This window comes from Anolis carolinensis, chromosome 4 (genome assembly GCF_035594765.1).
Source record: "Anolis carolinensis isolate JA03-04 chromosome 4, rAnoCar3.1.pri, whole genome shotgun sequence".
NCBI classification, from domain to species: domain Eukaryota; kingdom Metazoa; phylum Chordata; class Lepidosauria; order Squamata; family Dactyloidae; genus Anolis; species Anolis carolinensis.
Window position 1 is genome coordinate 145,688,088 of NC_085844.1, and position 27,730 is coordinate 145,715,817.

General features: G+C 40.2%; 2 protein-coding genes across 5 annotated transcripts in view; one reads left to right on the forward strand and one right to left on the reverse strand.

Annotated features, from left to right (window-relative positions):
• Positions 1 to 21,523, forward strand: part of dph5 (diphthamide biosynthesis 5) — a 44,511-nt gene extending 22,988 nt beyond the window's left edge. For all 4 annotated transcript variants that reach the window (XM_062979527.1, XM_062979526.1, XM_003219987.3 and 1 more), the window contains exons 5-8: positions 5,780 to 5,900; positions 13,031 to 13,070; positions 19,118 to 19,221; positions 20,752 to 21,523. In XM_062979527.1, coding sequence (XP_062835597.1) covers positions 5,780 to 5,900; positions 13,031 to 13,070; positions 19,118 to 19,221; positions 20,752 to 20,957 — 471 coding nt within the window. In that variant the 3' untranslated portion in view covers positions 20,958 to 21,523. The remainder of the gene's footprint in view (positions 1 to 5,779; positions 5,901 to 13,030; positions 13,071 to 19,117; positions 19,222 to 20,751) is intronic.
• A 112-nt stretch (positions 21,524 to 21,635) lies between these two features.
• slc30a7 (solute carrier family 30 member 7) overlaps positions 21,636 to 27,730 on the reverse strand; it is a 51,224-nt gene continuing 45,129 nt past the window's right edge. The window contains exon 11 of the mRNA XM_003219988.4: positions 21,636 to 26,929. Within this exon, the coding sequence (XP_003220036.1) occupies positions 26,882 to 26,929 (48 nt within the window). The 3' untranslated portion in view covers positions 21,636 to 26,881. The remainder of the gene's footprint in view (positions 26,930 to 27,730) is intronic.

A 27,730-nucleotide genomic window follows, 5' to 3' on the forward strand; every position in this document is an offset into this window, starting at 1 on the left:
TGCTCTGATGCTGTTGGGCACTTAAAGGCTAGAGAGTGAATTAATTGATGTGGACTGTAGGTAATAGGTGGTATCCAACCAGTTCTGGGTGGGTTGAATTTCCACTAAAAAGACCAACTTTCTAGGGCCCAAATGCTAAAAGAAGCAAAAAAAACATTGCACACAAACTGCATCTGCTCTTGGACAGAGATAGCCTGACTATTCATGTCCTGTTAACATTAAAGCTAGACTGGTGTACTATAAGGTATTGAAGACTACCTTTGAAAGCTACATACTGATTTTAAAGAAAGAAAATGAGTGCTTATCTTAGTATGATCAATTTCAGGTGTTATTAGGTTACAGAGATTTCATTCCTTGGAGCTTTTAATTGAATTGCTTCCGCTACATTTTACTAAATTAATTGGTTTCATCAGCTAATGTTACACTAATTTTGTTTGCTGCTTGTTCATTTTGTTAATGATTGCAGTTTTACAATTGCCTCTTTTCCAGTTTATTGATACTGTAATTGGCTCTGGAGATTCTTGAAAGTGAAGCATGCTTTAAATAAACAGGTAAACGCTCGAAAAGATAGCTGCTCACTATTACAGCTGATGCGTCAATCATTCTGGGAAAAGATGTTGCAAAAACAAAGATCTAAGTTTTGTGAGGTTGGTTTCTTGATTTCTGATAAGCAGTTGCCACACGACAGTGAATATGCTTTTTAAATTTTTCTCTGCTCTTTTATTTCAGTGCAGTATAAAAGAAATGATACCTACTCTTGATTTTTTCTATTCTTTGTCATAATAAAAACTAAAGTGGCTGCAGCATGTTATATGTATAAAAACATGACTCCCCCGCTGCTTCAGCTGTGTCTCTGGGAAAGCCAGTCATGTAGAAATGTCAGACATCCCTTTTGAGAAAAACACTCAAAGTTCAGTGTATTTCCAGTGAAGAGAGTTCCACCAAAAAATCTTTATGTTGACCGATTCTCAGACAGCATTGGACACATTCACATGGCTAGAGATATGAAAATCTCAGTCTGGTTTTTAGTGCATTTCTTAACTCTTGTTGTCTTACCTCAGTTCCATACTGAAATATGAGACTTCCCACATATATAGAGAGAAGTCTGTGTGTTTTACTTGTCCTTTTGCATATTTGTTAAGGTACATACTTTCCTGTTCATTAAAATATGTTTGTTTACATATTTAATCATGTACATCATATAGGAGTCTAGTGTCTCGATTCTGCCTTGGTCAGACCACACCTGGAATACTGTGTCCAATTCTGGGCACCGCAATTGAAGGGAGATGTTGACAAGCTGGAAAGTGTCCAGAGGAGGGCGACTAAAATGATAAAGGGTCTGGAGAACAAGCCCTATGAGGAGCAGCTTAAAGAACTGGGCATGTTTAGCCTGCAGAAGACAAGGCTGATAGGAGACATGATAGCCATGTACAAATACGTGAGGGGAAGTCGTAGGGAGGAGGGAGCAAACTTATTTTCTGCTGCCCTGCAGACTAGGACGTGGAACAATGGCTTCAAACTACATGAAGGGGGATTCCACATGAACATTAGGAAGAACCTCCTAACTGTGAGAGCTGTTCAGCAGTGGAACTCTCTGTCTCAGAGTGTGGTTGAGGTTCCTTCTTTGGAGGCTTTTAAACAGAGGCCATCTGTTGCAGGTGCCTTGAATGTGATTTTCCTGCATCTTGGCAGGGGGTTGGACTGGATGGCCCATGCGGTCTCTTCCAACTCAATTCTATGATTCCCAGAATGCACTAAAAGTCTATAAATCTATATGGATTTCTGAAACAGGAAATTGTTTTGGACTTCAACTTTATCTTGTTGCTAGTCTCAAGTGGTGTGAAATGGATATTTTCATTGGAAACCCAACACATTTATTTTCCATGGCTTGCAGCAAGATGTGGAGTTTTTCTATTAACTGAGATAATTATTGGGTTTCTGTGAGAATTCCCGGATGTATGGCCATGTTCTAGAAGCATTCTCTCCTGACGTTTCACCCACATCTATGGCAAGCATCCTCAGAGGTTGTGGGGTCTGTTGGAAACTAGGCAAGTGGGGTTTATATATCTGCAGGTGGGAGAAAGAACTCTTGTTAATGGAATTCTTGGTAATACTAATAGTATTAAAAACTCTAAAATCAGGACAGTAAATAAAGAACAACACTCAGAAAACAGGAGAATTCCAGATAGAAAACAATCAGGGCCAGCTAACACCTCCTAATAAAGGATTCCCCCAGGCAGAAAACAGCCAGGCTTTGAAGCTGCAAGGCTGTTCAGTGCTAATCAAGGTGGCCAATTGCAATATTCCCACTTGCCTCAAACAGATAAGAGTTTTATCTGAATTTACTTTCACAGTGACTTTCATATTTGTGTTTTTTGCAGCATTCCAGATTCCCCTCCCTATTTGTTCCCATATTTCCTGCCCAACGTTTTCTGTATGTTTTCCTGTTAAAAAATTCAAGCTTTGCTTATCATGAGCTGTTTGGGGTAGGATTGTATATACCTGCCCTTTTTAAACTACCCATTTACTTGACCTATATCTGAAGCATCGGCTAAATTTGTGTGGTGAGGGTGGGGTAAGAAAGGCAAAGATTTCACAGGGCATCGAAGGGTTAAGAAATTGTATCTTGACCTTTCTCTCTATTTTCAGTAACTTTCTGCTTCTGCTTGAGTTCCAGGCAGAGCTTTTTTGATTGTGAAATGCGAAATCTGTATTGCTTGTTCTTTCTCTACTTTACCCAAGTGGTTTATTTAAATAGAGGCTTTGCGTAACATTCCAAGAAGCAACAAGAGACCATGCTGTTCTAGGGGACCTGAACATCGGAAGCTACCTTGTGTGCAAAGATGTGCAATGGTATAAAGAAACTCTTTTGACCTGGTAACCATATTCACGTTCAGAAAAGTTTTCTGAGAGGGTGAAGTTCCATGGAAGCTTGAGACTGAAGGAAAAAAAAGTGTAGATCAGAAATGATGTACGTATTTCATCAATCCTGCCAGTAAGTAAACATGAGGGGAGCATTTAGCACTTTAGAATAAAGTAGAAAATATACAAAAATTGGAGAAATGTTGGCATGATGCAGAAGGGTTCATATGTAGCCAGGCAGATTTGGCCCCAGAAGTGTTTCTAACATCATTGTGCAACAAGATGTCTAGTTAGCACCACAAGCAACTCCTAATGGAGTGTAAAACTTGGGACATAATTCCTATCCCATTCCAGGTACATATGCTCTGTAGTTGAATTTAAGGTAGTCAGCTTTCAAGCTACAGATTGCATGTGCCTAGAGTAGTATCAAAACAATACTAGAAGTCTTACACTCTTTAGTTGTGACATTGTTTCCTGCCAGCTGTTCCATTTTTTATTATTGCAGTGACACAGATGGCCATCTCCTTGTGGTTTACAATGCTGACAGCAGCTCTCCATGGTTTCAATTGGGGGTTTCCCCCCAACCCCACATGGAGATGCTGAAAGTTTCTAGCAGTAGTTCTCAACCTGTGGGTCCCCAGGTGCTTTGGCCTACAACTCCCAGAAATCCTAGTCAGTTTACCGGCAAGAATTCATTGGCAGCATACATATAATAAAAATCATAATAGCCAGACACAGACATATAGCTATAAATTAAAATCATTAAAACCATTAAAACATATACAACATTTAACACTAAGACAAAGCATTAAAAACATCCTAATATAAATATAAAACACACGATTCAAAAATAGTACACGGTGGCCATTCTGATTGTCATTGCTTGTTTCATTATAAATCTTTGCACTGCCTTACTGGCCAAATGCCTGGTCCCACAACCACATTTCATGCATGAATAGATCACGTTACCAACTTGATTCAGTCTCTCTAAGATGCATCAAGATCCCTTTGAGTACTAATATTCTAGACCAGGCATGGGCAAACTTTGGCCCTCCAGTTGTTTTGGACTTCAACTTCCACAATTCCTAAACCAACATTATAATGTCATTGAATTCTACTCAGATGTAGAGATATTCTCCTTATCAACATTCTAATGCGCAACTTCGCACAAGATCTTTCTATAGGTTTGTGGATTGCACCAGACAGCGATAGTCCCACAAGCTGGGAAAACTGATCATGCAATGATTTACTAGACACCTCTTTGCAGAATGCTGGCAGAAAATGCTCACACAACCCTTAGTTTTGCTATCCTATATGACTGAGAATTCTGGCCCAGAACTGAAATAATTCCATAGTTCTCCCATACAGAAGCCCACCGCTGTTTATTTTCTTCATTTCAGCAGCATAATTTTGGTTTGTGGAGGAAGTCATTTAATTTCTGCTGTTCTTAAGCAAGTGAGCATCAGAAATCCTTCCTGTTCTATGAGTGTTCCTCAGAGATCTGCCAGCATGACTCAATGTTCCTTCAGCTTCCCCCTATAGAAGGTGCACTTTTTCATATTCATCTTTTTCACACAGCTGCAATATAACTTCACAGTATCGCAATTCCTTCCTTCTGCTTTCCATCCTTTGGATCCAAGGCAATGTATGAAGCAAACACATTACAGCAAAGTATATGCATGACATAAGTCCATTTAGTGGGAAGCTGTAGTCAGCTGTGATTGCCTCTCATATGTATCCCTGTGACAAACCCTCTGATGTGCAAAGCATTCCTGAGGATAAGAAGAGTGCTAGCTCCAATCTTATAATAGTTTAAAGGATAGTTCAGTAAGCTGTTCCTTCCAGTGACTTTATGCACATGTTCTTGAAAAACAGGGCATCCTGAAAAAGACTAAACAAGCAACTCAAAAAACCAAGAGCCATCAGCAGGGTTGTCTCCATTGACCATCAGCATATATAACTGTAGATTACTTTTGTGACATATGATATGAGCCTGATGTGTGTCAGTCATAAGTTTTGATATTATCTATCATGGAAATGTTGAATGAGGCAATGTTGCTGTTTTCTCAAAAAGTTTTACTCTCTGGGTGCAAGAAACAGTATAATCCTACACTATTTCTTGGAAGTAATCTTTACTGGTTTTAATGTCAGTTTTGTTGCTGTGTACCTTCAAATTGTTTCCAACTTACTAGGACTCTAAGGTGAACTTATCACAGGGTTTTCTTGACAGGTTTCATTCAGAGAGGGGTTGCTTTTGCCTTCCTCTGAGGCTGAGAAAGGGTGATTTCCACAAGGTTGCCCAGTGGGCTCCCATGGCAGAATGAGTCTCCAGAGTCCCAGTCCAACATTCAAACCATTACACTATGCTGCTTCTCATAATGTAAATTCCTTCTAGGTAAATGTATGCAAGTGGTAGCAGACATGGTCATCCCTCGGCAAAGCTTCAGAGATGACATTAACAAGCATGCTTTCAAACCTGTCTTTGCACCACAAGCCTGAGAGCAGAAACCTCTGTGCTACCCGTTCTTCAGACTCAAGACTTTTCCATAATTTTCCAAACATGCATTTTTGCTTGAATGACAGAAAACAAATAGCAGCCCTCTTTCTTCTATGGTAAAGAAAGATGTATGATTATGGTTCTAAAATACCTGGAATGAGAAAAGAGTACAAATTGGCAAATAGAAGGCCAGAAAAATTATTCTGGTGTATTCAGGAAATGTCAAGGAAACTATGAATTAAAAAAAATCATCTGCTCATGAGGGAATATATTGTTGTCCTTATAGAAATCCCACATTAGTGCCTGGTTTATAACCAGATTTTATATTCTTTTAATAACTACAATCTGATTTTGATTTCTGCTTTTCTCTTTTTCTTTTTGTATCTCTCCTTTCCCACCCTCCTAATAAACGTATGACAGCTCTACAATTTTGGAGAAACAGTGTCTATAGTTTTCTGGACAGATACATGGAAACCTGAGAGCTTTTTTGACAAGATTGTGAAAAACCGAAGAAACGGGATGCACACTCTCTGCTTACTTGGTAAGGAATATTTACTTGTGTTGTGTTTGGTCAAATGTCACATTTGGCTTGTGTGAACTGAAGCACCTGGTTGCTGTGCTGAGAGCTGGGAAGGATGGCAAAAAATCGGTCCTTCAATTCAAATAATATGTTGCACTGTGATTATTCATTCCAAGCATATTTTCCTTTTAAAACTAGTAGCCAAGGGAGACAGTGAGGGAATCTGGCTCAGGATAATAGGAAGTTGCCTTCCTCTCAAATCCAGTACAGCCTTTCTTTCCTCCCCAGGATGTTACTGCAATATGTTTAGGGGCAAATATTCGTAGTGGATTTTAGGATGGAAAGTTTTTATTCAAAAGAGAACATTTCTGCCTTGTTTGAATACACCTTTGCTCTATTCCCATCTAGCTGGTACAGTAGGCCCACATATTAAGCAAGGGATCTATTCTAGGACACTTCACATAATATGATCCTTACATAATCTGGAACTTTTTTCCCTGAAATGAAAAATGTTTTGGGTTTCTTGCTAAAGAATATGGCTGAATCGCTCTGAAGGACCTAGAAAATGCCTAGAGGAGTGTTCTCTCTAGGCCTTTGGCACAATTATATGGTCATTTTCTGGTGCTAGAGACCTAGAGAGAACACCTCTAGATATCGCTAGTTCCTTTAGAACAATTTTATGATTTTCAAAACTTTTGGTGTACAAATGAAACAACATTCTATGAGCTCACATAATAAGCAAGACTACTGTATTTCTCAAAGCAAATCAAGCCCCACATAGATAATCACATGAAAAATAAATCTTCTAGTTGAAGGGTCAAGTTTATACTTTCAGCAAAATTGCAGTAAAGCTTTACCTGGAATGACACCTTTTGAGTTCTTTCAATACAGAACCTCACAATTTTACCTTCAAGCTGTAGAAACGAGGGCGGCATATGTAAATAACTTCAATATTTTCAAACCCTAGATCGCCTGTATATTTTCAAACTCTGAATTGCCTGTATATTTTCCTATATAGGGATAAGTAGGATGTCATGGAAAGTATTTTAAGCTAGTCTTCTTTTGTGCAGAGTTTGCTTTTGTATCTTCCTTTTGTACATTCATTCCATTCCTCAGTCTTTCAACTCAAGGCAGAGTAGTTTAATGGAATCATTGTCATTAGATTGATTAATATTGGAAATCCATCTTTTAGTCCTGTGACACTGCAGTTGACTATTATCTCTAGTAAAAGGTAAAGGTTTCCCCTAACATTAAGTCCAGTCGTGACAAACTCTGGGGGTTGGTGCTCATCTCCATTTCTGAGCCAAAGAGCCAGCGTTGTCCGTAGACACCTCCAAGGTCATGTGGCTGGCATGACTGCATGGGGATGGAAAAAGACTTGATCTGTACCAGCCTGCTAACTTGGCTCACTTTAGGCTTTTTTCCTGACTGAAAATAAGGGCCCTTCCACACAGCCATATAACCCAGAATATCAAGGCAGAAAATCCCACAATATCTGCTTTGAACTGAGTTATCTGAGTCCACACTGCCATATATTCCAGTTCAAAGCATAAAATGTGGGATTTTATTCAGCTGTATGGAAGGAGCCTTAGTTCCATTGTTCTCAGTGAGTCTCACCTCTGAGTGTAGATCTAAATAATATTGATCTGTCTTGCTTTGCAACCAGGAGAGTCCAGCAAAGGTTGGCCCTAGCTGATTAAGGGCTGGATCACTGGCCAACTAACAGAAACACTGTGTTTTGAAATGAAATGGTTAGCCAGTGCATTCCTCTGCTAGAGTTCCCAGTCTTGCCCTTTAACAGCAGCATGACAAATAAACATTGAGCTTTCCCCTGTCAAACTCTTGGTTTGTTGTGCTATTCTTTAAATCCCAAGAGTTGAACCAATAAAAAAAACAGGCTTTTGCAGCGAGGCAGGATTGTACAGACCTTTTCAGACATGAAATGCCCAGGCTTAGAGAGATTCTTCGCATGTACAAAAATATATGTGAATTAGCCAGCAATTATGTCATTCATTGCTGTTTCTATACTGAGGTTTCCTTCTGGTGTGAGAGAATTGCAGTTTCTCAGGTCGTTCCTGACACACACACACACACACACTGAGGTTGGTTTCTGAGAGTGAGAGTTCCCTACCCCAATTGGCAAGATCCTCAGTTGCAGCTTGAATGGGATTATTCACCCAATTGAGCAGGTCTTCTGTAAATTTACAGGATTTAAACTTTTTATTAAATATGTGAGATCTTGCAAGCAAATAGTGCCCTCAATAACTTTCCGCTGTGTGGCTTTTAGAACCATGTCCCCAAGCCTCCAGGTCAAAAAAGCAGTTTCCCTCTATATGTTGGAAGGAACCTTTGCCAGCATATAATCAGTTGGAATATAGACACATAATTACTTTAAGCATTGGGGTCTGGAAACAATTTATACATCAGGAATATTCTCAAGCTGTTGAAATGCTTGAAAAAGCGATTCTAGCTATACTGATAATAGGCTTTGGGGGTATTTTTGAGAAGACAATAGTAGTTTTTAAAATCATGAAATGTTATCTGCAGTGAGATAAATTTCACTATAGCTTCTACTTACAGTTTAATCTGCCCATTTGAATGTTTTAGGAGACCAGTTTTATTTTTTAAAAATAGCTTCAGAGAGAGTGAAAACCAGGGATAGTGCGAGTGGGGTGAGAGTTCAGGTTTTAATCAAATAATTAAACCAATCGAATGGCATGGCCCTTTGTTTTCCCTTGGCAAAAATTCTGTGTTATTGTCTCATTATTGTCTCTTTATGATGGTATAAGGTAAATATATGACATGGTACCTTTACCATTAAAAATCACTTCCCACCTAAATTTCCTAGAAATCAACCTTTGAAGCTAGGCAGACCCTGAATGGAAGGATTTCCAAGTTTCTGGAGAACGGGGCCCTGAGCAATGAAGCACCTGCTTATTTGCTGGCATGAGATGTAATATGATAGGGGCATCTGTGACACCCTATCACAGCTGCTTGTTTCATCACACCACATATCCAGAAGAGAGCTAGACGTGTCATCAATCAGTGTCCTGCTTTCCATCACCTCAGAAATCCTTCCAGGATTCTGCCTGCTTCAAAGAGAGATTGTTGTGGGTAGCATGCGGAGATGTAACTACAATGACTGAGCATCCCCATTGTAACTGTGTCTCAGAGTATCGGATTTTGGCCATTATTTATTAGTTATGGTTCTAGGTTTTTCCTTAAATAATCTCAAGAATAATAATATATATCTTTCCTCCTCTTTGCTTTTTCTGCACAACAGCCCTGTGAGATAGATCAGGTTGAGAGGGAGGTTCATAGTTCAGTGGTGACATGAATTGTCCAAATTCCAGTCCAGCACTGTAACCATTGCCTCACATTGCCTCTAACATGCAAAGAAGTATAAGCAGTTGGCTAATCCTTAAAATGCACTTATAGAGGTCCCTTCTACGCCAGCCCAAATGTGCATGAAATCGTTTGATTTCACATGAATTTGAAGCCACACAGGGAACCAAATCGCAGCCTTTTTGGCAAGGGGTGGCTAGACCCTGACTCATGCCAAACCAGCATTGGCATGGTAAGTGAAGGAAGTGGTGGTTTCTGGTTTTCTCATATGAGACATCCTATACTTTGGAGGAGGTAGATATCCATGCAGTGTGAATATACAGATGATCTCATGTAGTTATCCTGATCCTTAGGAAGACTTCAGCATATAATTAGGAGCAACAGTTCAAGTGAGATGCGCAGTCCAAGTGCAGGCTCTTTTTATTTGCTCAATGTTACCAGCAGTGAATTGCTCATTTAGCATGGGGGACATGTGTGCCTGTATCCATGCATGCACACAAAATGGTATTTTAGCCCTGAGTCCCCCTTCAGTGCCTTGAGCCCCCCTTTGGGGGTGAGAAGGGCGGGGTATAAATATGGGAAATAAATAAATAAATAATCCAAGTTGCCAATGAAAGAAAGATGCTTTGACTGGCAGAATCCATTTAGAATGTGTTACAAGCCAGACTCTTTTTTATATTTAATTGATCCTCACATTTATCTAGAATTTTATAGGACCTGGTGTAGCTTCTGTGTTGTGCTGTTCTCTTCTTCACCCATGCTGTGAATGCTTGCATTTGGCATGAGGTGAAAACAAGGCAGGCCTTCTAAATAGCAGAAACCACACTGCAAAACTAAGAAAATTAATTATATAGTGAGAATAAATACTTCTGATAAGGAGAAATTGAGTTTGTTGTCGAAGGCTTTAATTGTCAGAATCACTGGGTTGCTGTGAGTTCTCCGAGCTGTATGACCATGTTCCAGAAGCATTCTCTCCTAATATTTCCCCACATTTATGACAGGCATCCTCAGAGGTTGTGAGGTGTTGGAAACTAGGCAAGTGGGGTTTATATATCTGTAGAATGTTCAGGCTGGGAGAAAGAACACTTGTTTGCAACATATAAAGCCCCACTTGTCTAGTTTCCAACACTTCACAACATGCTTGCCATAGATGTGGGTGAAACGTCAGGAGAGAATGCTTCTGGAACATGGCCATATAGCCCAGAAAATTTGCAGCAATCCGGAAATCGAATTGCTTTGAAAAGACAATTGCTTGGCTCCAGGATATTTTATTTTCTCTTTTAATTCTTTATCTCAGCAGTCCCTTCTACCCTGGCCAAAATGTATTTCAAAGGACTGTAGACCTTTTTAGCAAACTATTTTAGCAAACATTGCTTGCTTCATCCTTTTACTAGCAGGATGCTTCCAGAGAAGGAAAAGGGCCCCTTCTATTCATAAAAATTAACATTGGGCCCCTATCCAGTCCTGTATCTGCTGTGCAGATTATTAATTTTTGCAAGTGTCTGCCAAACTGTCAATTCTTCTACACTATTGGATTTTTGTGACAAGATAGGAGCCAGTGCATCCTTAGATACCAGTTATAAATAAAATGGTGTGGCCTAAGTATTTGTAGGAGAAAATGTACAAGGATTTTTAAATTGGAAAAACTGAGACTACTGAATAACTTAGATCAAAGCCTATTTTGTGTCTTAACTTGTCCCAAACGTATGTCCCTGTTTTGTTGGAGCTGCATGTATCGATGGTTAGGGTCAATGGATGGTGGGAGTTGTATTAAAACAAGGCTAGGTTGCAGAAATCTGATCTGATTCTATGAGAAAAGGTAATTTATGTGTCCAACAGTTTGTTCTCTATGTGTGCCTATACTGAGTTTCTGGATAATCTGATTAAGACTGGAAATCTCTTGCATGATGAAAATTACGAGTTCTGCAAGGTAATCACCCATTTATTCCACTTGAATTATTTAAATATCAGTTTCAATAATTGAGAGAGGAGCATGAAATAGTATAATTTTCTATTTTAAAAAAGCAAAGGGAAACCCTTCAAATTTTTTTTGAACACTGCTGCTTCCATCCCAAACATGTTTATGCAATAACAATTCCCATTAAAATCAATGGAGCTTGCTGTCAAGTTATGGGTAGTTTTTACTTCTGCCAGCTGCTCCATATTTAGCCAGCTTCAGTTGAAATGTGTTAGTTTTTGTATCATTTAAGTATGTAAAATGAATAGTGCCCTGCCAATTTGTTCGGTGCACTTTGTGAACGCTATATGGATCTTTGCACAGCAAAAACAGTATCATCCATACAGAGCACAGCAGATTTAGGGGACCCTAAGGTATGCAGCAATATGAACATTATTTAGTGTAAAAATCAGAGTGGAAGGGTAATCTCAAAACAGTAGAATGAGACCTAGTTGCTGAATGTGCTCAGGCAAACAGAACACTTTTGGAAATTACAACTTCCTTCAAGCCTCCTCTAGTCATTTGTTAATCTGTTATTCTGTTTGCTTACCAAGTTGTACGTATGTTCTGATATGCTGCTTCCTTTGTTCTATGTTTTCTGAGAGGTTGTGGGAGGGACTGCAGACTACATGATCTGATCTGAGACTGCTTAGACCTCAGACTCCATTTTAGATTCTTCTTATGTAGTCTTTGGACTGCTTGATGTTTGTAAGAAAGATGCCCTGTGCCATCTGCACAGAGAAACTATCTCAAACATACCTGAAACTGGACTGTGTTATGGTGAACACATGAAGGTTGTGAGTAAACCAAATATACACCTCTTTTCTGCTCGCAACTGAAATGTTTTGTCAGCTCTGTCCCAAGCATTGAAAGCACAGCCTTCAACATAACCTTCTGTGGTGCGTTTTTCCCATTCTACCCATTCTACCTTCCCAACCAACACTTGAGTTCTGTGACTACACAGCATGCTCAGTCTTCACTGGAATGCTTGGAAATGGTTTTTCTGTTTTGGCCCCCATTTTTCTTGATATGCGGGTGTTCCCTAATTCTTCCTTTTGCTTTCACAGAAATATCAACAGATGAGGCTTTCAACTAAGACTGCAATATGCAGGTTCCTGTTTAGGCTTCTAGACATGTTCCCTTCCATGATACTCCATTTGTTCTTCTTCCTCTGTTGTTGTATGCCTTCAAGTCAATTGACTTAGGGCAACCATGAGGTGAATTAACATGTGATTTCTTGGCAAGATTTGGTGAAAGAGGGATTGTCATTGCCTTCCTCTAGGCTGAGAGAGAGCATATAATCTGCTCAAGGCCACCTACTGGGTTTCAATGAATGACCAGAGATTCAGACTCTACCTCTAGTCTTCTATTTTGATTTGTTTCACTCTCCAACAGTGTGTCAGTGTTTTTTTGGAAAATGGCATTCATAACCATTTGGAGATCATAACCTCTTGGAAAAGTTTAATCTTTCAGAGTAGAGCAAAAATCCGTTTGAGTAGAATCTTCTCATATGGTATACAACCAAATGTAATATGCAAGGCATATTCAGTTGTTAGACTGAACCTATTGTCTCTCATCTGTTAGGAAAACAGAATATGCCAGTGCATAAAAACAGCAGAGTTTCATAAGTGTTTTTCAGTTGCCCAAAATATATATATCTATTCTGCCATAAAACAACTAGTTTTATATCATGCACTCAAGAGGCAAAAATGAAGTAGACATTGGTAAAATAACATACTGTTCCTCTACAATATGCAATTTTTGGCATGGGACTGAAAAATCCCTAATGTTTATAATAATAAAAATAATACTTGATCTCAAATGTGTGTACAATTCTGTTTCCTCACAGACATTAAAGTCAAGGAGCAATCTGTGGAGAATCTCATGAGGTACGTTGTCTCTTTAGATGTGTGTTGTTGTTGTTAATATTATTATTTACTAGCTTGGGGACTTGGCGTTGCCCAGGGTTATTTGAAAAAAGTCAGTTTTTAATTATATAAATGCACAAGGTTGTGGGTGAACTACAACTCCCAGCAAGGAACATCAGTTCCTCCCAAACACCTCTAGTAATCAAATTTTGGCATTTCAGGTATGTGTGCCAAGTTTGGTCCAGATCCATCGGTGTTTGGGTTCACAGTCCTCTCTGGATATAGGTGAACTACAATTCCCCCAAATCAAGGTGAATTTTCCCCAAAGACCGCCAGTATTTTTTGCTGGTCATGGGGGTTCTGCGTGCCAAGTTTGGCCCAATCCCATCTTTGGTGGAGTTCAGAGTACTCTTTGATTGCAGGTGAACTATAAATCCCAGTACCTACAACTCCAAAATGTCCAGGTCAATTCCCCTCAAACCCCACCAAAATTTAAATTTCGGCATATTGGATATGCATGCCAAGTTTAGTCTAGATCCATTATTGTTTGTGTTCATAGTGCACTTTGGATATAGGTGAACTACAACTCCCATAAATCCCTTCAAAGACCCCAGTACATTTTGTTGGTCATGGGGGTTCTCTGTGCAAAGTTAGTTTCAGGCCCATCATTGGTGGAATTCAGAGTGCTCTTAGATTGCAGGTGAACTATACATCCCAGTACCGACAACTCCTATAAATAATGGTAAATTCTCCCCCAACCTCTGTAGTATGTTCAGTTGCTGACTGATTCCTCTGTTTGCTGTGTGCCATAGAAAAGAATAAGATAGGGTTAAGGGAGAAGCAGTGGGTGGGGTCATGCACATTCCAAACGAATAGAGTATAAAACACTGGGATGCCTGTGGTGGAGGAAAAACAGTAAATCTAGGATGACATTGTCCCTGCATGAAAGCCTTCCCTTAGGTGGTGGGCAGTATGGTGTTTGTGGAGGACATTGGTAGGGCTCTTGGATATGTTCATGGCTATTCCTGCAAGCTATTCCTAGAATCCTCTCCCTATTATGAGTTATGGTACAAATGTAAAACTTCCAAAACTTTGATAGGATATTGAAGTTTGAAAAACATCACTTGCAGGTTACTACTGGGAGGAAGAGCATGGCAAATATGTTTTTTAAACAAAATAATTTGACCCATGCTTGCTTTCCCTCTTGTGTTGCACCCACAATTCACTTGTTTTCATCTGTCTCCTTCCTTCAGCAGGGTAGCACAGCAAACTGAGTTGTTTATTTCATTAGAGAGTTCCATTTCTTTTGGTTTCAGCATACATTCTCAATCATAAAAAAGTAAAGGAAAGAAGGAAGGGTAGCTCTGCAATCAAGTCATTTCAGTTGTGGTATTATTTCCACTCTCCCATACTTCCCAATGATCTGTCAATTTGATTAGCCCTCTTCATTTCTCTTGGATGAAGACAGGGCTCATTTTTGGACATCTCCTCACTTTGGGTTTAGATGCATATTCATTTAGTCTGACAATCTCTGGTAGGAATTTATTTTGGAACTTCTTCACAAGCTTTGCTTGGCTAGTTCCAGAATTGGCAACCTTTGCAGAAAACAATTCTTGACAACTGGCGTTCAGGTCTATAATTATGTAACTATACAGTGTATCGTAGAAAAATCACAGGCTTCCCTTCCAATTTGGCACAAATTGTGCGCTCTCTGGTGTAGTGGTCGTTACAATAGACGAAGAAGGGTCCCGAAATATACAAGTCTGTGGTGGTATTGTGGAGATAATGTAGCCATGTGGCATCTGACTTAGAACTGAAAGCTGCTTTCATTTTGGTCATGCAAGCTATAATTCCTAGGGTGACTCTTTCAGTACAGCCATATAGTAGCTGTCATATAATGTGGGCACATGTAAGACAATTATTGGGAGCAGATTATTCAGCTGATGTAGTTCTATGGCATTAAGGTTAGTAACACAGCCTGTTAATATATGTTCTTTATATGTTCATAAGGCTATTTAAAGATTTCAAAAAAGACAACAAACTGATGTCTTCACTTGGCCACAGGAAAGCATATTTATTTATTTATTTTTATTTATTTATTTCCCATATTTATATTCCGCCCTTCTCACCCAAAGGGACTTAGGGCGGCTTACAACACTGGCACAATTAAGTGCCTATACAAAATCAATCAATACATAAAATCAGTTAAAAACTATTAATTACAGTATAAAATTACAGTATATAAACTTAAAAAATACGTATGCTCAGATCCGTTCTTGACCACCGTGGCCAAGTCAGATTTTCCAAGGTACGGGCACAGCTGGCGTACAAGTCTTAGTTGTGCAAATGCTCCCCTGGCCACCACTGATACCTAGGGCTCCAGGCTCAGTGATGAGTCCAGGAGAACACCCAGACTGTGAACCTGTGTCTTCAGGGAGAGTGCGACCCCGTCCAACACAGGCTGTAACCCCATACCCTGTTCGGCCCTGCAACTGACCAGGAGGACCTCTGTCTTGTCGGGATTCAATTTCAATTTGTTTGCCCTCATCCAGTCCGACACAGCGGCCAGACACCAGTTCAGGACCTGAACAGCCTCCTTAGTGACAGGTGGGAAGTAGTGACAGAGCTGGACATCATCTGCGTACAGATGACACCGCATCCCGAAACTCCGGATGATCTCTCCCAGTGGCTTCATGTATATTTTAAACAGCATGGGGGACAGTACGGACCCCTGCGGGACCCCACAAGACAATGGTTGTGGGGCCGAGCAGGTGTCCCCCAGTGACACCATCTGGGAACGACCCTCCAGGAAGGACTATAAAACAATACCTCCAAGCCCCATCCCCGCAAGGCATCCCAGAAGGATACCGTGATCAACTGTATCGAAGGTCGCTGAGAGGTCCAGCAGAACCAACAGGGACACACTCCCCCTGTCCAGTTCCCGGCGTAGATCATCAACTAAGGCGACCAAGGCTGTCTCGGTACCATGCCCCGGCCTGAAGCCAGACTGTGCCGGATCCAGAAAATCGGTGTCTACCAAGAATGTCTGGAATTGTGCAGCCACCACACATTCCATGACCTTGCCCAAAAAGAGGAGATTGGAAATAGGCTGATAGCTGTCCAATTGAGTGGGGTCCAGTGATGGCTTCTTCAACAGCAGTTTGATCACAGCCTATTTAAGGCTCGCTGGAAATATGCCTTTCCGAAGGGAGACATTCACCAACACCTTCACCCATTCGGCCAACCCCCCTCTGGCTTCTCTCACCAGCCAGGATGGGCAGGGGTCTAGGATGCATGTGGTCACCCTCGCCTCTCCAAGCACCTTGTCCACATCCTCAGGTTGAACCAATTGAAAAGAATCCATCAAAATAGGACAAGCAGGTGCTTGTGCTACATCCTCGGAGACTGCCGTTAATATGGTGTCGAATCCAGAGCGGATCAAAGCAACTTTGTCCGCAAAGAATTGAGCAAATGCTTCATAGCAGGCTGCCGAGTTGTCAGGAATCCCGTCTTGAGGGATGGGATATAACAAACCTCTGACAACTTGAAACAGCTCTGCCAGACAGTTCTTTGTGGATGCAATATTTGCTGCAAAGAAAAGATTATTTGAAGCATCTATTGCTGCGGCATATGCCCTATGGTAGGAGCACAGCCATGTTTGGTTTGACTCGTTCAGCTTTGAACGCCACACGCCGTCTAGTCCCCTCTCCTTTCGTTCAGTGCTGACAGCTCCTCAGTAAACCAATGAGATGGTTTAGCTCGGGTACTCGATAGGGGACGTTCTGGAGCGATCGTGTCTATTGCCCTGGCCGCCTCCAGGTTCCAGAGATCGACCAGAGCATCGACAGGGTCACCAGCCGAGGTGGCGGGAAACTTCCCAAGAGTCCATAAGTCTCCTGGAGCGGACCATTTTAATCAGACCTCCACCCTTGCGGAGGTTAGGGGGTGCAGTAAGTCTAAACCTGACCAGGTGATGGTCGTTCCATGGCAACAGAGCGATGGTGAGCTCCTCCACACCACCACCTTCCTCCCATCCCTGGCAGAAAACCAAGTCAAACGTGTGCCCAGCTCTGTGGGTAGGGCCCGATACTAGTTGGGACAGCCCCATGGTTGCCATGGCAACCATGAAGTCCTGAGCTGCCCCAGAGAGAGTGGTCTCAGTATGGACATTGAAGTCCCCCAGCACAATGAACCATTGGGACTACAATGCCAGGCCCACAACCACCCCCACTAGCTCAGGCAGGGAGACTGTAGTGCAGCGGGGTGGATGGTCCACTAACAGAATCCCTAAACTGTCCCAGCCCCCTACCCTCAGATAAGCACATTCAAACAAGGTTGACTGCAGGATAGGGCGCCTGGTCAGGGGGATGGACTCCTTATAGACCACTGCAACCCCTCCTCCCCTCCCTCCAGATCTTGGTTGGTGCTGCATGGTATAACCTGGTGGACAAAGCTGGGTGAGATTAACTCCCCCAGCCTCGTCCAACCAGGTCTCCGTTATGCACACCAGGTCTGCCCGCTCATCCAGGATAAGGTCCTGAATGATCACAGCTTTACCGTTAACAGACCTGGCGTTCAGCAGCACCACCTTCAGATCGGAGGGCCCGCCAACCTGGACACCCAGATTTACTATGTCAGGAGGCCGTTTTAGATCTACAAGAACTCAATTTCTAACCCTAGGCCAAATTAATATATGCCTCCCTTTCATGTATCTCCCCCTCCCCTGGATTACTTCGATGGGGGGCCCCCAGCTGCTAGATACACACGCTCTCCCAACATGGTTCACCTTAGTGGTAAGTTCACTTTCCCACGTGAGAATCTTCTTACCAATACCTCCTGCTCCCACTTCCTTTGGTATAAGCATAGGTCTTTCCCTCCTTCCCTCCCCGCCTGAGAGGTTCTATAGCTGTTACAATTAGTAGAACCTCAATAGCTTCCAGCCTTATCACATAGATCTAAAGTGCACTTGTGCTGAGGTAGATAGATATTATTTCCACCACCTGGGAGAGGGCCCTGGGCGAAGGTGTAGTAATTGAATTACAATTGGGAGCAGGAGTGTACTCAAGTTTAAAGTGCTAAGTTGTTGATTACTTTACCACAATTCCTAATGAGGTGCTCCAGTGCTTCAATTTGATCTGATAACATCTGGACTACCAATGAATAGCCCATGTATCTGTGGCTATCAGGAATGCTGTAACTTATACCACAGAACCTGCATTAAGTAGGAAGTAGAACTAGATCAGGCTTAGGGAAATTCAGTGTTGGGAGTGTTCATCTGCAGACCACCCCTGGACACATCCCAGGATTTCCAGTCAACATTTTCATCTGTGTTTTGGACATTTATGTCTTGTTGAGGGATTCAGAAAACAAGTTGCTCCACCTGTGAGCAGTTATTGTGCATGTTGGTACCTTCTAGGTCAGTGGTTCTCAACCTGTGACTCCCCAGGTGTTTTGGTCTATAACTCCCAGAAATCCCTGCCAGTTTACCCGTTGTTAGGTTTTCTGGGAGTTGAAGGCCAAAACATATGGGGACCCACAAGTTGAGAACCACTGTTCTAGTTGAACTATTGACACATTAAAGGGGAAGAGGGCTGAAAAAGTGAGTGTGGAGTCATAGATCACATATGCATCACACTTCACATGTTAGACAGTCTCCAAGATCTCTTCTAATTCACTTTTTTAAAATTGTGTATTCCTTGCCATAAACATCCAAGGATGAACACAAAACGTAGAAACTAGCATTGTCACTCACGTCTGGCACAGACCACTGCATGTGAAAGCAGTAACCTTTTGACCAGCACAGCCTTTCGAAGCTTTATTGTTGGCTGGGAATTGCCATCTTGCACGACTTGTGGAGTTGCCCTTAGAAGAAGCCAGTAGCAGATGTCCTGCTTGTAAACAACCAGAGGCACCAGAATTGCCATATGGGATGGACAGCAGGATCTTGACACCATTCCACAAAGCAATATATTTGTGACCAGTGTTAAAATCAGACTGCAATTATTATACTTTGATACCTAATAGGACAAATACTGGCCTATTACTATCATTGTTTTCTCTTCCATCAGGGGAAAGAAGATTTATGAACCACCACGATACATGACAGTAAATCAGGCAGCAGAGCAGCTTCTTGCTGTTGTCCAAAATAGGCAACAACAAGGGGAAGAGCCAGGTACGTAAACCCATTCATTTCATGACCTCAGATCCTGTGGTCTATCATACTCCAGATTTTAGAGATCAATATTCATCAAACTGCTGAGAATAATATTGTTTTATTCAAACATATCTGGCAAGCATCAGGTCAAAGAACTGTCTCAAACTAGGCATTATTTACAAAACTGCTTGAATTAAGGGAGTCTCAGTTTGTTATGGAGATTTGTCTTCCTAAACTTGGCAGGGTAGTACTTGCACAGAACCCAAGCATTTACCGCACATCATCATCCACAGTGGAATGAATAAAATGAAGGCTACAGAATGCTGGCTTGTATGCTAACCAACCACAAGTTCAGCAAACCAGCTTTTTAAGAATGCCAAGGCTGTATAGATGTATTTTGGAAGAGTTAATTTGACCTTTATTCACTGTCCTGCACTGAAAGAAAAGGGTTATTGCCTTTCATTTGCTTCTTGGGAATTTAGCTGCTACGAAGCAGTTGCTTTGAGGCCGAGAAGGAAAATTCTAGTAACTGAATTAGGATAATAATGGAGAATTGGGATGCCTGTCATCATTGCTGGGGCCAATGACAGTGAGCATCCAATAGACTACCAATTTTTTTCCGTCCTTGTATCAGAGTTTTAGCCACATCCCCATCTCCCTGACAGTTACCAGTTAGCCATAATTCCCATAAGTATGATATATATTCATTTGCCTTCCATGATGTGGTGGATGTAATAACAATAAGCATTCAGTACCTCATAAAGGGACACTATTTAAGGCCATAGGATATAGGGGGTAGGAATTAGCCATCCATATCTCACCCAAAGCAACAATGCAAGAGAACAAATGACATTTATAGAGGGAAAGAGCTGAACAGTGTGTCATGCAATTTTGGATTCCCTGGGCACTTCCAACATGTTTCTCATAGGATAGCATTTGAAAATGGTAATCTCCTTTACTCTGCAGCCCCTTAATTTCACTTCATGCAGTGTGTTTATAATAACAGCAGATCTAACAATGCTACAATTATTTACTCAAAAGACTTACACTTAGAGAGAGAACTCTGTTACAACTTTCAATCAGTGCAATTTTCTCTAAATATTTCATAAATGTTCAGTTCTCTGATTGCAGCCTTTCTGCAACTTCCCAAATTACCAGAAGGGCAAAATCTAACCTTTTCAGGCACAGTAGTCATTCAGTCACTGCATGAGAATTGTTAGTTACCTCACTGATGTTTGAACCTGCAACACAAATACCTTGCAGAAAAAGAACTTGCTTCCTGGGCTAGTCCCTTACCAAGTGTACCACATCCTATTGCAAATATTGCTCAATTACACTGTGATTCTTTTTGTACTGAATTGTCTACAATAGCTTCCAAAGAACTGTCATCTTAAAGTATTGAGGTATGGGTATCTCAATGCTATTGTGATAGCAGCATATAACCTTTTTTTAACAGAAGAGGGGAACAGCACCACTTCTTGTGTAACTATTGTTAAGTATACCAGCATTTTCAAACATACTTCCTTAATATTGTTTGATTTTTTACAGAAGTTACAGAAAATACAGTGTGTGTTGGCTTGGCAAGAGTGGGTGGAGCAGACCAAAAGATTGCATCAGGTACTCTGCAGCAAATGACTACAGTAATATTGGGTGATCCTCTGCACTCTTTGATCATAACCGGAACTTTACATCCGCTGGAAGTTGACATGCTGAAACTCTTTGCTATACATACATCCATCTTTGAACATTCCTGAATAAAAAAAACTGTCTGCAAAGTATCTATGAACTAAATCATGTACAATGCTGGCAAGTAGCGGTCAGTCTTGAAAAGAAGGACCAAGGCCTTGGAGAGACATCATGTAAAGGTTCTGCAGGCAAAACTGTACCAATGTCTCCATCTCCCCTCCATTACCACACATTAGTCAATGCTGCTCACTCTTTTTTTTATAGGGGCATGGACACTGAATGGCTGGAGGCTGTCAGAGAAGCCTCCAACTCTATAGGCAGATACATCATAGTAAAAGCATCCTTAGAGACCTCCTACTGGTCTTCCAGGGGTCCCGGGAACAAGATGTCATGCTACTCCTCACTGCCCACTATGTTGTGCAGCACAGAACAGGTGACTTTGAGAAAAAAACTGGTTCTTACATAGCAGTGGCACAGTATTTTAACTTGCGCAACCCAACAAAAATGTGAGTTATGGAGATACGTGTTGGATTCAAGACTCTCCAAGGTCATGGAGTTTAGGAAGACAGTGGATGAGTCCCACTGGTGGGAGAAAAGCGGGAATAAATAAATAAAGAAATAATCCAAAGTTAAAGAGTGATGGCTCTTGTCTTCTCCATCTCCAGAGCAGTTCATCTGTAACTTCTGTTGCCATCCAAGAGTATCAGGTATCTTGACCACAGGAACGAGATGCAGAACAATTGGACTTTGGAAAAAAGAAGTTTATTGATAGGAAAACTGATCCCAAATATTACCTCAGACGTAGTTGCTGTTTAAATACTTCATTGAGACTGTATTCAAGTAGAAAAAAGGATGCATTAAAATGTTCAATATTGCACTTAGGGCAAGTCAAACTGGCTACTAACTTTAGTAATTCCCAAATATTCATTGTGGCAGTGAAGTCCTAAAACTGCACCAATCAAGACTTTGCAAATTTGGAAAGAGAACATGAGGCTGGTAGACAATGAAATCCCACTTTAGGTGCCCCTTAGGTAACTGAGCTTCAGCAATATTTTCCTAGCCAGCCAGAACGTTCTAGGCAGGACAATCCAATAATAGTAGTATACATTTTGGCAATTGGATCACCATACATATCACTTCAAGGTAACAACTCTTTGATGTGAAGTATTCAAACACTGTTTCTGTTTAACAATTTACATACAGAATTGAGCCCAAATTGGGGAGAAGGGTATTTAATAACTACAAGTATTTTTATTTCTCACCAAAGTTTTGGCATGTGGTGCAAACGTTTTCATAGGGCCCTCTGGTGGCATTTAATCTGTCAGTGGGACACACAGGGATGAGGAATGTGGAACTTTCCAGTTGGTATTGGACTATAGCTCTGAGCAGGCTTAGCCAGCATAGCCAATGCGGAAAGGTAATGTATGTTACAATCAAACATCAGCTGGAGAACAGCATTTCCCCATCCCTGTTTTACAGAGTGAAAAAAGCAATTGCAAAAAGACTAAAGATCTGGTCAAAATAGAAAACAGGAGAGGTTGCAGGAATGTTTTAAAAAGCTACACAGAAAATAAATTCTTTTTTCTAGGCAAAAAGCACATAATGCATTCAGCTAAATTCAAAAACATAATACAAATTGCACAAGACATATAAAAATCCACTGGTTTCATCCAAATCAGTCATGTTTGAAAAAAAGAAAGAAACCACACTATAATTTTCCATCAAAAATATAATTGTAAATTTTATTTGCATTACATCCCAACCCTTGGATAACTAACTACCTAAGCTTGACTACTTCATTTACCTTATAACTCCTTATGGACTATTCACCTGGTAAAGTGCAGTTAGCATCCACTATTCAGTCTTAATCTTTTCACTGTTATAGAGAAGGGATGGGGGTGTTTTGAGAGACCTGAGTTTCTCCCCAAATTTATTGACTGCTTGCTTGTTTTTAACAAACTTTCTAATTTAAACAGAGGCCTTTCCCAAAACAAAAACAAAGGTGAGCAAATATTGGGGAATTCACATTGGCTAGCCAGGGAACCCTGGCGAGTTGTACTATACCTTCTTGAAAAAAATATTTTTGAATAATGTTGTTAAGAGCATGACTAATATTTCTGATTATCTGGGCCACATTTGAGGCTAAATAAGCGCTTTTTCCCCTCATAGGAAGTAGTCCTGGAGTTACCTTGGAAATATATTTTCTGAGCCTAAAATGGCACTGCAACAGCCCAAAAATATGGTGAAATGGGAGGCATTTTGGAGGGAATTTTAATAAAAAATAGGGGTACCTGGGCACCACCTATCCCTATTTTGAAACCTTGGTGAGAATGCTTCTGGCACTTCCAAGGGAACTTACTTTTAAAAGGATGGGGACAAATATCTGAGGTTCACAGAAGGCCAATGCAACGCCAGAGCCTCTGGCAGTCACCATTCCCGTTGCAGAGTAAACAAATGCACTACAATGCTCAGCTTATCAGCAAAGGATTTTCATTGCTATGGTTGCTACCATCTGCAGCAGCATCTGCCCTATGAAGAATTATGCAGAAAATGGACCAACCCTGTAATGAAGTACAGCTCACCAATCTCAGTACAGACTATAAAACGACAGTTTCCCATTATGTCTTGCAGCAGAGCTTGGTTAAAAATAAGATCCCACTTTGAGATACTTCTTTCCCTAAACTGAAGATGTAATATGATAATTACAAGCAAATGTGCACGCTTGTGTGTTGGGTAAGATCCCTGCTGCACAGAATCTATGGTGGTGTCAAAGGAGTGTATGTGTTTAATCTCTGATGCCAAAAGTGGTAAGCTAAAACCCAGAACCTCAATCCATGGCTGATCCCAGATGAAACTGCCCCCGGATTCACAGAAGACTGGGCGAATTGGAAGGTGCTAAACTGAACTGCGTTCTGGCACCACGAGATACAGAACCGATCTTCAGAAATGAGGCTACAAAGTGGAATCCACAAAATGTAAGTGTGGAGACGAGCAAACCGCAGACCACTAACTACAATAGTCTTGAGCCCTGCTACATGCACAATGGAGGACCTTCTCACAGCAACACCAGAGGCACTCCAAGTGGCCAACTTCTGGTCTAGTGTAATGCCAAGTTTGTAACTTTGTGTTCTTAAATACATTATAACTGCATCCTCAAATCGCTTCTGACACAATAAATAAAAAATAAAATATCTGATGCCAATGTTAGATCAAATGAAATTTCTGTGTTTGGCAAAGTATGATTTAACAGATAAAATATTTGTCAAAAGGTAGAAAGTAGTAACTATACAGGACTACCCACTTCCAAAAAAGATTGAGCCTTTTGACAATTAAATACTATTTAAAAGGTTAAGCAATGTACATTTTCTCATGGACAGCCACACCCAATGACTTGTCACATGCTGATACAAGCCTTGGAAACCTTGCCTTGTAACGTAAAGCAAAGTTCTGACATAGGGTCAGTTCACATAAAAAAGGGACTGGTTTTATGTAGTTTATCCTACAAGTAATTAAAAGCTCTATATGTGGAGAGGGGAAATGAGTTTACTGTTGTACGTGAAGAATGGCACAAATGTTTCTTAAAGTTTAAGTCCAATGTGCTGTTGAACTGAACTGCACTGCACTTCACAAAATGCCCATGTTTTGACATACTAATCCAAGAAACCATGGGAACAAGCAGCATGGTGATATTCTGGGTTCCTTTGCTCCCAAAAGACAAATGCAGTCTAGGTACAAGTCCTTACAAATGTAAAGGGCCAAAATGTATCTTTGGAGTCTGTATTTTGTATCAAAACATTGGCATTTCTAAATTAAGCAAAAGAAAGTGTTGGTTAGAAATTAAATATCCAGTAAGAGATTACATAAGAACCAGCAAGAGTTTGAAAAATTACAAGAAAGCTTAATTCCAAGACAAACAGAAACTTCACATTAGAGTCATTTTCTGCAGAGAAAGTACACTTCCATTTTAGGCATAGCTGATACCTATGATACCTCAGCCTTTAAGTAGCTAAAAGTTCTTTCCCCATTTAAAATTAAAAACTGTATATTGGGAAACGATTTGCCATGTTAATACCAATCTTCATTTTCTCATATGCAACCTTAACATCACAAAGGTTCAAGCAAAATGCATTGGGGTGGGGAGGGGGAGTTAGACATGGATGAGTGGTTTCTATTAATGTAACCAGTACTTTTGGTTTTTCTGATCAGTAAAAACAGAAATTACTTCCCACCACATATTTCAATTCTGATAAAGGAGATTAATTTACTGGTGATACTAAGGGAAACCCTAAACTTACATCAGTCCTTTCAGATAAACCCAGAAAATACATGGTGTTAGAAAATGATTCACCCAGTATATTTCACAATGGCAACATGTTAGAATCACACAAAAAAGTTACAAATGCTTTAATGAGTTATCGAATTTTACTAACTACTTTGAGCCAGAAACAAATCTAAAAAATAACCCTGCAAATGGAGAACATCTCATTAGGCCTTATGTTGTGGGTTCACCATCTTACAAATGACTGAGGCCAGGGGCTACTTGTGTGCTGGGAGAGGCATCTAGCGGTAATCTTTAGAAACTCTATGCCCCACCCTTTCACAGAGGTAAGAGTTTCATTGTAGAGATATAGCAATTGCAAACTGGGTCCATCTTTTTGAAACACCCTGTATTATCACTTATGATGCCTACAAAGAACCTCATTAATGCACAAAATGGAAGATGATGGTTTTAAGACCACTGAACAATACATAATGCATTGCAATACTGGCCCTGATGATTAAACGTCCTAAGATTTTCCTGAAAAACTTTGGGGACCCTCTTACAATGTAGTACAAATTCAAATGTTAAATATAGGGGAATGATCAGTAAAGTCATTTATGTTCCATGATAAAGAGCACTAAAAATGAATGGGTTTTATTGCATATATTGGCAGGATTTTTGAAGAAATATTCTGTTTCAAAATTCATAGGATTATAAGACCAAATTACTTCTAAATATTAATTATGAATGTGGAATCTGTAGTAAAATCTTGGATGTTTTGTTGACTGACATATAAAAATTTCTATTCCCCTGTTAATCTGCCAGTTACCAAATCAGCTGAGAAAACCAAGAAGAAGCATTACAGGAAAGCACCCTTCCTTTCAAATACATCATAAAAACTTGTGACAAGTCTGCAGACAACAGAAGAAAAATAAGGAGATATCAAGTGGTAGCACCAGATTCCTGCAATTTTTCTAGTAAAATGGCCTCATACAGTAATTTCTGATAACTGTCAGCATAAGATTCACTTTATGGTAGTGAAAGTATTTTGTATACAAGGTTTGTGTGATGTTTTCCTCTGTATTGTAAAATTGAATAATCGCCTCCATGGAAGTTCAAAATGTAATAATTAAAAGGGTATCACTATCACATCATCCACAAAGCAAGAATCCTTCTGGAGACGAGAAGTAGCCACAAACAGTAATAAAAATCCCCAATGTTTCATATCTGTGCTGACAGATATTTTGATATAAAGGCACTCTGAAAACCCAATATGGTTTGGTTCATAAAGTTTGCAAAGTACAAACAGTCTTAGATACAATTACGTTGTAGAATGTCAAGCACTGTGACATTATAAACAGAATTACGTTTTGTTTTTATCCACCGCACCCCCCACCCCCCACCCCTCGGTGTAACACTGGCTTCATGGGAATGAGCAGTAACTTCAGGAGCTTCAGAAAAAGCATAACCAATGATCGCAGTACCACATTATTATTACGTTTGCTGCTGGAACAAACGCAGCAAATAATCCACAAAGGTTTGGGGCTGAAAATCAAGCCCAACTAGTCCAGGACGGTGCCCTTCTTCTCATCTAGCCGAAAGGCAGCAGTGTATTCCATTTTTGAACAACTGCAGAGAGAAAGGGGTCTTTGTTTCAAAGAAAGTACAATGTTTTAAATCATAACAGCACTAAAAAAAACTTTGGTCCAAAGGGAATGTCCAAGATATTCGCTACATAGCTGCAAAGTCAATTTGTACGTATAGCTGTCTCACTCCAGCCTGAAATATAAGAAAGAGCTGAATCAGAAAACAAACCTGAGACATATCTCCTTCCACATCCCAAACATATCCCATTTCAAATACCAGAAAACATAGCCATACAGGGTAGAGGAATTCAGAAGCTGCACCATCATAAAAATATTTATATTCTGTCCTATTCTGAGTAGCTTACAATTGAATTACCGTATATACTTGAGTATAAGCTGAGCTTTTCAGCCCTTTTTAAGGGCTGAAAAAGCCCCCTTCGGTTTATACTTCAGTGAGGGTCCTGGTCGGCTTATATATGAGTCAGCTTATACTAAAGTAATCAGAGTAGGACAGTCTTATCTTAAATTACAAATTTATGTAAATATTCAAAACATTTAACCTAATTATCTTAAGTTAGTTTTATGTAAATATTCAAAAACATTTAGCCTCAATTAATGTAATTTTATTGGTATCTATTTTTATTTTTATTTTTGAAATTTACCAGTAGCTGTTACATTTCCTACCCTTGTCTTATACAAGTCAATAAGTTTTCCCAGTAAAATTAGGTGCCTCAGCTTATATTCAGGTTAGCTTATACTCAAGTATATATGGCAGTTGAAAGTATTTAAAATTTGAAATAAAAATAATTTGAACAATCTAAAACATACAGAACAATTGAATAATGTAAAGATATTAAAGTGATTTACATTAAATACATGTAATGGTTACTAATTAAATTGGTCCACCACTAACTAAAACATAACACAAAACACACCTATTCCAGTCAAAATCACCCTCGCAGCTGCTTTAAAATATTAATATGTCAGGACAGCT